Genomic DNA, 12,798 nt, shown 5'->3' with positions numbered 1-12,798 from the left:
CAGGAATTCTCCTTCCCTTACCAGGTCCGCCTGCTGGATAATCCAAAGAAAAATATTGGACAAGTTTGATAAACTGAAAAATATGCATGTGAAAAGAAGAGGCAGCTTTGAATGACACCGAGTGTAGAAACTGCAATGGCAAAGGTGCACACTATGACATTTTTTAAAAGATCCATCTCTTTTTGGTATTTTTAATACCTTCTTTTCTTTTGCCACTGTTGTACACATGTTCATATCTGCCTTCAGTTAGATGATCTTCGCAAGGTAAGTACAAGGTAGTGAAATACTGGAAAAGAGATTGAATTTCCCTGGCCCACTCTTCAGGGTGCTCATTGGAGATACAAATATAATTACTTAAACCATCTTGACTTCTACTCTGTGGTGTTGATAGTCTAACTTGAACAAAAAAGTGGAAACTCTGTTCTAAGTTCATGTAGTTCGTTCCTTTTGTTTGTTTTGCTTTTCCAGTACAGTAATACCAAGGGGTTCACAGATACTAGTGTGTTGAAGCACAGCTTGTTACCAACTGTGTGAGCTTTCTGGCTGTCTTTAAGATCCGTGTGTGTATGTACTTTTAGGGGTGGTATTACACTTTTACGCGTGGAGTTTTTTGTTTCTGGGAGGTTGAGAGAGCGTGGGAAAGGGCTGTTACAAGGTAATAATATTAGTGGTTTTGCTAGAGGAAAGGCTTTGTCAGAAAGTACATCTGCTGGCATGTCTTGAAAGAAGTCTTGTATTTGTTTGTTGTGTCCTGTTGGCACTTGAACCTCCTCCTTTGTCAGTAGCTGAAGGCAAGTGATGAGGATTTCACCACTGTCTCATTTCTCTAGCTTTCACTGGGGGAGAAAAGTGGAGCTTCGCTGTTTCATCTTCACTTGCTCGCTTCAGCAGTGCCTTCCCCTTGGTGACTCTATGACCCTTGCGCAGTTGCTGCAGCAGAGATGCTGGCGGTGGTGGTAGGGGATGGGTGCCCTCTGCCCTCGCGCTTGGGACGTTGTGCCACTGGGGTCGTTCTGCACGGGGAGGCTGGAAAACAGACTTTGGATTTCAGAAACGTCACCTGCAGTGGGGGTGGTATGCTGTTACAGATTTATTAATTTTGGCTGGTCTTCGAAATGGCAATGTAGAAACACTGAAATGGAAACGTCAGAGTCCTGACCTGCAAATAGCTGGAGGGAGGGAAGGAGAGTGTTTGGGAAGTGTTGTTATATGCTTATTTTCTTTATAATTTTCTTTAGGCGTCTGCTGTTAGCTCTTGTCAGAAAGGATATACTGAATCTACGGGCGCTTCTGGTCACTCTTAAGGCCTAGGATGATTTTTTTTGTTTGCTTTACTAACTTCTGCAGAAAGGAAAATGGTGGTGATCTGAGACCTGCTGGTATTCGTGTTTAAAGTGTTGGTGTGGCATGGCATACTGTCCTGTGCCACCCTATTGCAAATGCTGAGAGATCTCAGCTGTTCTGTAGCATAGTCTTCTTGGAAAAATAAGAGAATATGGGGGAAAGTCTGTGGCTTGAAGTGCGGGATGAGGGAGCTAGCTCTCTTTTGCTGGGAATGTCTCAGAGAGGAAGTGTAAATTTAAACAAGCAAAGAAAAGCATGAAGGAACCTGAAGGCTCAGACTAGTCTCACGCTACAAAATCTATTTGATGCAAATTCGATTTCTGTCTTGAAGCAACTAAAATGGTATCTTAGCAGCTGGCACCAATTGACTGTCTCCCGGAATTGGCATGATGACAGCAATCAAACTGAATTTATTGCTTTGGGTTTGATTCCTCTTCCGGACTCTTCCCATTCTCAGAAATGTAATCTAGAATGTGTTCCCACAGGAATGATAGCTTCAAGCCTCCTTTTAACAGCAACGATAGAGCATGGTCCTAGTGCAGGATGAAGACAGGTGGACTGTTGTATTGAGCAGCTGGAGTGTATATTCCAGTTGAGAGCAGGAAGATTACGTATTGGTAAGGGGAGGAGCAAGGTTTTTTTCTTCATGACAGTTTCTCATCAAACAGAGATGATTCACACCTAAGCGTTAGTTTTGTTGCTGCTTCTTTTTACTGCATTTAGGAAAGAATCTGCCTTCCCATTGGGGTGGCTAAACTTTTAGGCTGCTAAAAGTTGCGTGTCATTCCCCCCCCCATTTTTTTTTCTTAAGGCAGATGTACTAAATAAAGGGCGAGCTTTAGCCACAGGATCTCAGTATAGCTGCAGTTTGGTAAAGCGGTAAGTAAGCTGTAGTGAGTGTGCTCCTTTGCACGTGGAACCATTTCGAAATCGTGCTGTGTTTCCAATGCTTGTTGAAGAAAGTATGGTAGAATTAACTTTTTCCACCTCGTTTTCTGGTAGGTGTAAAATTAATCACTTTCACTGATAAATCTTGGTTTATTTATTTCAATAACAGTTTTGTCCACTGTTTCAATTAGTATTTAATGCTGTCTTCTACTTCTGCTTGCCAGGAGAAGGAACTACCTGAAATAGGTGTGGGTTTGCTGACGTTTGTTCCTAGACCAATAAATGTCAATGTTCCTTGGGCAGGTGGAGGGGATGGGGCGCAAAGGGCACATCTCTTTCAACCTCCCCGGTCACCGGTCCTTTGAGGAGCTTGTGGGAAGACTCTGGCTGGAAAGCGTGTTTGTGTGGCAGCTGCCTGCAGCTGAAACAAAACCCCTCTCCGCATCTCTTGGGAGCGGGAGTCAGTCAGGGCATTGTAGCTATGTCCGAAGCCAGGAGAAGCACAGTTCCGTGCTGTGCTGCCTGTGCAGGGTGGCAGTGTCAGCACCTGACACCTAACCATCTTCTCCTGCTCCCTGGCTCAAGTTCGGCCCTCGCCCCGCTTGCTTGGGACTGATCTCCTTTTTGGGTTTGTTGCAGGTGTCTTTCTTCAGACTCTGCCTTTTGCAAGCGTACCTCAGCTCCACGCAGACAGGTCTCCCTGTGCTTCCCTGGCAGCCCCTTCTCCTCAGCACAGCTTCCTAATAGGCTGATCAGGCACAGTGACCTTTTTCTTCATCTTTTTTTTTTTTGTTGCTGTTGTTACGTAAATGTTCTCACTTGACAGCTCTCGACTACTGGGATTTGTAGATGTCCTGTGCCCTGTCCGTGTGTCTGAAAATGTTCTCCTCCAGGCCTCGGGTGCCCTTGGAGGAGAAAGACCTGGTGAGGAAAAACCTCCTGCGAAGCAGCCGTGCAGGTAGTGGCTAGAGTAGAAAACCGGGAAGTGATTCCCTGGAGAAGAATGGAGCCCAGAAGTTGGGTCTTACATTATTCATCCATCTCTGCCACCGCATCTTTGCGGTAACCGACTGAAGTGGTCAGACAATGAAAGGATTTTCTTACAAAAGAGTAAGAAATGCGCATCAATATAAAACTAGTCATATTTCCCACCTTGCTGGAGATTGCTAGGTTTTCGTGAAGTAAAGCTGTCTGCGTTTTGGCTTTTACTTCTGTTGGGTACACCTTTCTTTTCCATCACCTTACCCTATTTATCTGCTGAAGTTTACATTTGGGACATACAGGCCAAACTATCATGCTTTTGGTCTGCTGTCTTCTGTACTTAGGCAGGGTTGTTTTTGTTTTAACCTGCTTAGTTAGAGATTCTTACAGCTGTGACGTTATTAATTGTGCATAGCCACTTCTGTCCCTCCATTCATTGTGCACGAGCAGTGCTGTCCCAGTTGAATAGACTGCATGTTTGTATAAAATGAAGCAGTTTCATTTTTGCAGGTCCTTAGCTCTCACAAACAATGCTAACACAATCATTCTTGTTTTCTATTAAAGTAAATCCCTAGACAAATCAAAACCCAACCCAAAGAAATCCCAGTTCTCTGAATGGGCAGTTTCTTGTCAGGTATGTTCTGAAGAAACCCAGTATTAACGTTACTAGAACAACACTTAGCGCAGTATTTGCAGAGCAATAATGTTAAAGGTACTTGGGTTAAATGTAGTCTCACATGCTGAACCAAGATGCAGAAATCATATAATATGAAGGACTAATAAAGAGAAATAGATATTCACACCTTAGGTTGTGTATCAAACACAAGAAAGTTTTTTCTCCTGCTGTTTCTAAGCACCATCTCCTTAAGCATTTACATTTTAAATTTTGCTACAAAAGAGCTATGTAGACTGCACTTTTCCGTCCGTGTAGATACTCATTGCTTCAGAGTGTAGATAGAAGAATTGTCCAAATGGCAAGATTCTCTTTTTTTGGCTGGAAAACAGTAAATGAATATTAGATGAGTGTTTGTAATATCCTGTACTTAAGTTTTAAGCATCAGCTATTGTTCAGGGCTAGACGGCTCTGTAACATAGCAGGAAAAGAGCTTAATGAAATCCAATATTTGGAAGCAGGAGGTAGATGAATTCAGACTTAGAACGGCGGTGCTAAATTTTAACAGGAAGGATAACTAACATTTGGAGTAACTTCTGTGGGTGTATGGCTTTATTTATCAGTTGAAGTCTTGAATGTGAACCCTTATGTTTTCTAAAGGATATACTGTGTTTTAGGCAAGTTATAGAAATTGCTGGTTGAATTTCATAGTTTGTGAAAGGTGGGAAATAGGCCTAATGTCCCAGGCCTGGGATCCTGTAAGGTAGGTCAGATGTGTTGCTGTGTTTGTTAGCTACGAGGGGTACTTCCACTGTGCATTAAGAATAAACGCCTTCACAAATGGCTTGCGGAAATAAGTTTGATCTTTTGGGCAGAGGGAGGAGAAATTATTTGCTTTGCAAGCTCTTGGTAAGGCAGGGATCTGAACCCGTGTTGTCTTTTCATCATTATTCTAATACAGTTAAGCATACTTTGCATTGTTAAGGTTCAGTGAGACCCCGTATAAGAGATGTGTTAAAGCCCAGCCTTTGCTCTGCTGGACTCACAGAATTTTGTTTTTTCTGTCTCCTACTGGGAATAACCGTTGTTAGACCAGAGAAAGGTAGAAAAATTGCCGCTCCGTGTTTATTCCTCGTGCGTTTAGGTACCAGGTTGTTCCCTGCAAGTCCCAAATCGACTCTGCCACTGATCCCTGGAACGAGAGTCAAATGCCTACACTGTGTCAAAGGCCACCAGGCGATGAAGAAAGATTTAAAAAGGGGCTCTCTCTGGGGATGGGGTGCGGGGGGCTCTTTTCAAGTCACAGGTTGGGCTGTGTCCTGGTGCCGCCTGCAACGGGACAGGTGATCCCGCAGGAACGGGATCCGTGATCCTCCAAGACCCGCGGCAGGAAAGCTGCCCAGCCTGACCTTTCGCTGCTCTCGGTTATGGCGGCTGGCTGCCGTGGGCTGGTGCTCCCGGGGCGGGAGCGTGCTTTCTCTCTGTGAGTTGTGCTTGAGTTTGCCTGTTTTGTTGCCGTGGAGACAGAAGAGTGTGGTATGCTTTCCCCCTGACCAGAAATAGTTTCCTGTACCTTGTGACTGGAGCGCTGTACTCTTCCTCTGGTCTCTGGCCAGGCTGTGTGGTGCTGGAGGGATGGGGTGTGGGGTGATGACCTCTTGTCACAAGTTCTGGTGTGGCTGCTGCCCATGATCACTAGCTGCTTTGCCCGCTCCCCTCCCTCTGCACGACGGTGTAGGATTTCAGGGGAGCAATTGCTCTTGATTTACATCTCCCATGGCATTTTGATGGTTATGTCATTTTGTTTGAGCCTTGCTCCTGTCAGCTGTCCTGGCTGTCAGGATTCGGTGGCTGAGTAGCACGTGGTGAGCTCTTACCTCTCCTTCCCCCTTTGCTCAGCTGTTTTTACTGTCTGCTTCCCTGTGTCCTTGTACTTGGGAACAGATTCTCAGCAAGTGTAACTGCGCACGAGGGCAACATGATCCGGGTGGATGAAGGATCCCCTTCTGTAGGGGTTCCAAGTAGAGCTGGGAGGGTAAGTGGGGAATTTGCAAGACCCAGGCGTGCAAGCGGGCGATGGATAGTTTATCTTAAACTGTTGTTCTGCTGTGAGAATCTGGCCCGAGTGCAGAGTATGCAGCACAGTCTATTACCTTGCAACTGTGTTTTGCAAAACTTCATTTGTGAGAGATGCAGCTAAAAGGGAAGCCAAGGCACCCCCACCCCTCCCCAGCAATGCAGGTGAGAAAGCGCTTGCACTGCACCAAGGCCTCGGGAGCACGGAAGCTCTCCAGGCTTTCTTGCTGCCTGCTTTACTGGAGAGTGGTTCTGGCACAGAACTGTAAAATATATGCAACAACAACAATAATTTCCAGGACTGAGAAGGAAGGAGAGATGAAAGGAGTAATTTACCTTCCCCCATCCCTGAACAGTTGCAGATGAGGATGTAAGCACATCTCAGCCCTATAAAATATTAATTGGGACATTTTCTACAGTTCAGCAGTGGGAAAGAAGACAGAAATCCTGCAGTGCCCTGAGCTGCTATTCCCAGCCTGGGAGAGAAAAGTGTCCTGAGCTGAGATCTGGTTCGATCTCAGTCTTCTGCTCATGGGGAAGAGAACAGTTGCCCAAAGCCTTCCTTTACAAAGGGAAGACAACACCTAACAACATGGCGGACAAATCCATGCACAGAGCAGACTTCATGATGCACTGAACAAGCCACAATCCTACTCTTGTAGGAGAACACAGGAACACCAGAGAAGAGTGTTCAAAACTATGAATGAGGATTTTTATCAAATTTTGCATCATTATTGTTTTGGGAGGCCTAGGACAGGAAAGGTCATGTTCAGCGCTGTGCTGAACTTCACATCTGCACATCTCCATCCTTTGCAAAGGGAAGGGAAGACCATGCAGAGGCCGTGGAGCTGTGCAGGCTGTTCTCAGGCAGAGCAGTGCAGTGTGGCTTTGTTGAAGTGGGTCTCTGGTGGGTTTCCTATAAATTGGAGGATGCTGCATTCCTACCAGTGATCTGCTGAGTAGCCCAACCAGCCCAAGGGTCCTGCTTACTCCTGAGGAGAAGCCTTGTGTGTCACAGGGGATGCAGAGAAGGTGTGTTTTCAAGCCTGTGTGCTGAAGATCTGCTGCAGAAGAAATGTCAAGAGCAGGCAGGGACTGCTGCTTCCCCTTGCTATGTTCTTTCGATGGCTGGACTGGGGAGGAAGGGCAGTCCTTGCTTCTTGCCTCTTTCTAGGCATCTGCAACCCCAAAAGTCTGGAGTTTAGCAGCTGCCAGGGCTGCCTAAAAGATTTGCCTCCCTCAGATCCTTTCAGTGAATTTGTGCTTGTCCAATGTGAGCATTTCACTTGAGACTATGGGAGCTTTGTAGTGAAAGTTCAGGACTTGGATCATTGCTGTAGTGAAAAATCTCCTGTCTGAGCCTCAGTGGCTAAAAGGCTCCCTGCTTCTTGGCTGAGATGGGCAGAGTTGCTTTAGCTCCCTCTCCTTTCCTTGCACTCACGCATGTTACATTTCTAGGGAGGAGAAACCATTTTTTACTCTCCTTGATGTTTTTTCCTCTAATCCCGATGACAGTCGTGCTCGAACTGATGTTGCCTTTGGGCTGAAATAAGCATACTTAGCATTTGGGCAGAACTTCTTGCCTGGAGATCTCGAAATGCTTGATCAGCATTTCACCAGCGAGCCCGTCCGTGGGTACTGAAGTATGATTACCTTTACGGTTCACTGGAACTGGCAGAGTTCCCTACTTCATGCGATGGCTGTGCACTAGCAGGAGCTCTGTGTTTCTCCCTCCTACTCTGCCCTTCTTCCCCAGTGTTTCTCTGGAGTGGAAGCAGGTCCTTTTCCTATTTCATGTGGGCTATTTCTTCAGAGACTTTTCCTCCTCCTCTCCAGCCTTGGAGAAGGGGGCAGGTCTCGGAAGGGATGTCACTGGAAGTGGCTTTGCGTATTTGTGAGGCTGACGGAAGAGCAGTGTCTTTGACTCTGCTGCTACTCACTTTGAATCCAAGGAGGGAATGTCAGTTTAGTGTTAGCTCTGCAGTGGGAGCGGAGGTCCTCCTGCAGCCTCGGCTGCATAGCCCTCGCCTGAAACGGCTGTGAGGTTTTGGGAGACAATCGTGTTCCAGCAATTCCCAGCCCTCTGGATGTCTGCTGGGTCACTGTGTTCCTTCGTTGAATATGAACAAGAGCTCAGTTCAGAGTTGTGGTGCTTAACACCTTGTTTCTTATTCTCTTTCAGATCACCAGAAACTGGAACGTGAAGCTCGAATCTGCCGACTTCTAAAGCATCCAAATATTGGTAAACGTCCTTGGGCTCAGAGGGATGGGGGTGAGAGAGGAGTAAAGTGTCTCATCTCGCGCGCTGTAAGGGAACAGATGTATTCTGAATGTTCACAACAACTCGTCACGCTTGCCTGTTGAAATCACCTCAGTTTTTCTCTTTGACAAATTCTGCATTTGACCCTGTCCTATTCCTTAGCATCATGGCCCAGATGTTCACCAAAGTGTGCTGCGTTCCCGTCCGCTCGCCCATGCAGAGCTGTCCCTGCTCCTCGGGTGATGCATGACTCTTGTCTGCTCATCTGACATTTTGCAATGGGAGTGAGCCGTTGTGTTTGTTTTCCCCACACCTGTCTTCTATTTCGTCTTCTTGGCACTTTCTGACGTATCCATTTAAATCTGTATTCAGTGACATGCCTGAAGTTGAAGGAGGGTGGGCTAATATGTCAGCTCTTCTCATTACAGTGGCCGCTTACTCGAAAAACAAGAGACCAAAACCAAATTGCCCATTTTGGCAGTGGTCAAAAAAAAAAAAAGTAATGAAGTAAAGGGAATAGTTTTGTCTAGAAATACAGGAAGAGGCAAAATAAGGCACAACTTCAAACCAAAATGGTATTATTTACTGAACTGTAGAGAGAGGGCATGGATTTTTATCTAGTTCCAAAGCACCATGGAGTTTTGTCCTAAGTTTTCTTTTAGACAAATTCCACATTGCTGGAAGTTGCTTTGAGCAAGAAATTCGGACCATTAATAATCCCCTTTCTAGGACCTTTAAATAAATAAAGCCTCAAGGATCCTAGCTAAGGTCTAATTTGAGTTAATTTGTTTAAGAAAACATTAAGAAATACCAAACTGCCACCTTCAACCAAACCACTGTTAAATATCCCTGTCTGGGAAACCTGTGATGCATTGCATCGTCTGTCTTTTGCATAACCCTATCTGCCAGTGTAGCTAACGTTTAAGGGCATCTGTCTGGTCTTCTGACTTTCAGCTTTGTAATCATTTGCTCCTGTCCTCTGAAGACCTGGGAGAGGGAAGGTGCCTTACAGCATACCCCATGGACTAGTATCTGTAGCCTATTCTGTATGTGATGAAGAAGCAATTTCCACAAGCTCGGGACCTCACAAAATGCAAAGCACCTTGGTAGCAGCTTTTCAGCAGAAAGAGCTTTGTTGCATCTGAGTGTAGTTGTGGAGGTATGGCATGAGGAGAGGAGCAGTGGCCACCTCCTACAGTAATTTGCACTGATGAATATATTGGCCAGTGAATTCATTGCTTGGCAATATTCAGAATGACTAAAACTCATATTAGTCTAGTTATCAAGCTTCATTTGCCCCGTAAGATTTGTTGCACTTAGTTTAGTAGGTGATGTAACTTTTTCATTGTGGCCTTAACTTCACTTTCATCATCTCTCCTTTTTATCACTTCTTACATCTTTTCTTGCCCGGCCTCTCGCAGAGTAAATCTTATACACAAGAGGAAAACCACTTTTATAAGTAAACTGCACCGAAAACAGAAACATATCACGTTCCTGGTGCGATTCTACAGCTTGTTCCTCATTTGTAATGGGCGGCAATGCCTGTCTCCTGTTGTATTGTGGTTTGGAAAAGACAGTTTGGGAGAATGTCAGTGGTTCTTGCGTTTTCTACAGAGCATTTCTTGTCTTCCTAGAAAGAACAGTTTTTCTTTTAAGATAAAGAGACCAGTCATTCTAAACTCAACGGGTGGTCACAAATAGCAATAAAGGAATTAAGTTTTATGCCTACAACACAAAATCAAAGTGTGTTGAGTAAGACCTCGGGAAGTCATGTGGTCCATTCAGCAGTCCTGTGAAAACCTTTTATACCTGACTGGTTCCAGGCATTGTTTGTTCTTAAAAACCTTTAATGCTTCCACAGCCCCTAGTGGCAATCTTTCAAATGTTTAATTTTTCTGTCAGTTAGACATTAGAAAAAACACACTTTGCTGCTATCTTAGCTTGTTGTTTCTAGTTCTATCCAAAGTATATGCGGAAAGTAGTTTTTCTTTCTTGTAACAATCTTTTACATATTTGAAGACTGTTATCATGTCTCTTTTCAGTCGTCTTTTTCTTCAGACTAAACAAACCCAGTTCTTTCAATCTTTTCTCATATGTCATGTTTTCTAGACCTCCAGTCTTTTTTTTTTTTTCCTTCTTTCCCTTCCCTGGACTCTCTCCAGTTGCTTCATATCTTTCTAGAAATGTGATGCCCAAAACTGGGCATTCTAACTAAAGCCATGTCAGTGCTGACTAGAGGGGGAAGAATTGCTTCACCTGTCCTACCAAAGATACTCTTGATTTGTACATCAGCCTGTGAAATTTGCCATTTAAATATATTGTTGATGCACATTTGTTTTCTGACACGTTATTGCTCCAGACTGCTTTCTCCAGAACTTCTAGCAAGCAAATAATTTTTCCATCTTGCATAGATGAGGGTTCCTATCGAAGCATACATTGTATTTGTCCATATTAAAACAAATAGAAAGAAATCCACTTTGTGGGTTCCCCCCCAGATTTGCCAAGACCATTTTGATTTATCTTCTGATAGTATAACACAGTTGCAATTCCCCCCACGGTAACGTGATCTTTAATAAGAATGCCACATATTGCATCATGTAGATAATTAATAACACTGTTGAATACTGTTGGACTCTTGACAAACTCTTGAAGATATCACTTGATACATTGTTCCAGTTTGACAGTGATCAATTTTGAGTATGTTTTTTCAATGAGTTGTATACACCATTGTAAGCTAGTTCTGAATACACATTTTTTCTAAATTGCTTATGGAAATAGCACATAAGATGCTGTCAGAAGCCTTGCTGAAGTCCAGATGCTACATGCGTTGCTGCTTCCATATTCCTTGGACTTGTTAGTTGTCGTAGAAGGGAAACATGTTGTTCTCACATAGCACTAGTTTTTTTTCCTTGAAATGTGTATTAGCAGTTAGTAATCACCTAGTTACTGCCATTCTGTGTTGTAAACTCTTCTGGATGAATACTTGGTGTGTTGCCTCAGTGTGAGCTATGCTAGTAACACCGCACCAATCCTGAAGAATTCTGCAGATTTTGGGCTTGCTTTAATTTCCCCATTAAGTTTTGTTGTTACTGTTTTTGTGGCAAACTGCATTGCAGCATGTCCTGCTCTTCTACAGTGACCTGAGCCTCTAATGAGTCCGGGGCAGAGGATTGTTAGGACTCTGCAAGGTGGGCTGCTTTTCTCTCCCGCCTTTACGTAGGATATAAAGCAAACCTATTGTTGAAGTTGTGGTTGTTACCCATTTGCTGCAAGACAGTTGATTCCTCTATGGAGATTCTGGACTGCAACACACTGACCATAAAGCTGCTACTCCGATGAAATAAAGGTTACTCTAGGTACAAAATAATGGTGATATTTCTATTTGCTGTTGCTCGTTGTGAAATGACTTTCTTGTGAAAAAACTTTCTGAGTTATCCTGACATGTCTTCGTCAAATCGCAGCCCTAATTATAGGCTATTGCTCTGTAATTGGGTGTTTTGCTTGTCTTTAGATGCACATTATGGCCAAGGTAATCACAGTGGAGTAATCCTTCTAAGAGCTTAGTGTTGCAGTAAGGTTTTTTTTTTTGTCTGGACAGAAGAAAGTTGACTTGAGGCAATTTTCTGATTTCCGACTCATGGTATGTACCGTGTTCTCATTGCAAACCATCCATTTGAATGTGCCATTATAGCTGGTCACCTCAGACTTTAGTTCAGTAGAGGAAGGACTTATTTCCCTAACTTTCTTCTTCCTCCTGACGACTGTCTAGAGTATTTTGCATTCTGGTCCAGAGAAACCATTTGCCAGCCATGCTCACCAAATACAGCAGAACTGGGCGGAGATCAATCAGTGATCTGTTCACTCCATCCTGTTTTAAAGGCAAAAAAGATGCACCCATTTTACTGAGGGTGTGGGAGTGTTAAAGAGAGGCAGAAGGCAACAACATTAAAACCACACTGTCCATAAGCAGATAAAATGCCTGTGGAAGTTGGCAAGAGTCACGGCTCTATGGGGAATTCCACTTCTTGAACAACTTACTGTTCCAGTGATTCACTTATCTATAAATCTTGTGGGCATTTGACATGAATGTATTTGGGAACACGCAGAAGAGAAGGATATGGCTCTCTTCTCCCTTGGTCCTTGCTTTGCAGGAAAGAAACACGTTTCCATAAGCACGCTCATAGCCCTGACCCTTCATTTGCAGACACTTTCCTGATTGTGCCACTGAAGCTTGTGCAATGGCTGAGATAAAATAAACTTCACCATTGCCTTCTGTTTGTTGTAGAGCTAAACTTAAAATGTGTTGAATATCAACTCTTGCTTACTGGAACAACTCTTTTGGTCTTCTGCTTAGTTGTAAACTTGGTTTCAGTCAGTCTGTGTATTTGATTTTTTAAGTCCTGTAATTAATTCACTACATAGTGATTCTCTTGTGGAGAAAATGTTCCTATGCTTCCTGCTACCCATCAAATACTAGAGCAGTGACAGAGTTGGGAACCCCAGTATCTTCCCACAGGCTTGTTCAAGGCAGGTGTGAGGTTCAGCTTCAGCACAGCACTGAACATGACCTTTCCTGTCCTAGGCCTCCCAAAACAATAATGATGCAAAATTTGATACAATTCCTCATTCGTAGTTT

General features: G+C 44.0%; 1 protein-coding gene across 1 annotated transcript in view; it reads left to right on the top strand.

Annotated features, from left to right (window-relative positions):
- Nucleotides 1–12,798, top strand: part of CAMK2G (calcium/calmodulin-dependent protein kinase II gamma) — a 123,829-nt gene that overhangs the window by 46,554 nt on the left and 64,477 nt on the right. The window contains exon 3 of the mRNA XM_009322482.1: nucleotides 8,085–8,144. Within this exon, the coding sequence (XP_009320757.1) occupies nucleotides 8,085–8,144 (60 nt within the window). The remainder of the gene's footprint in view (nucleotides 1–8,084; nucleotides 8,145–12,798) is intronic.

Source organism: Pygoscelis adeliae, unplaced genomic scaffold (genome assembly GCF_000699105.1).
Source record: "Pygoscelis adeliae isolate BGI_AS28 unplaced genomic scaffold, ASM69910v1 Scaffold244, whole genome shotgun sequence".
NCBI classification, from domain to species: Eukaryota; Metazoa; Chordata; class Aves; order Sphenisciformes; family Spheniscidae; genus Pygoscelis; species Pygoscelis adeliae.
This window is presented reverse-complemented; position numbering and strand designations above follow the sequence as displayed.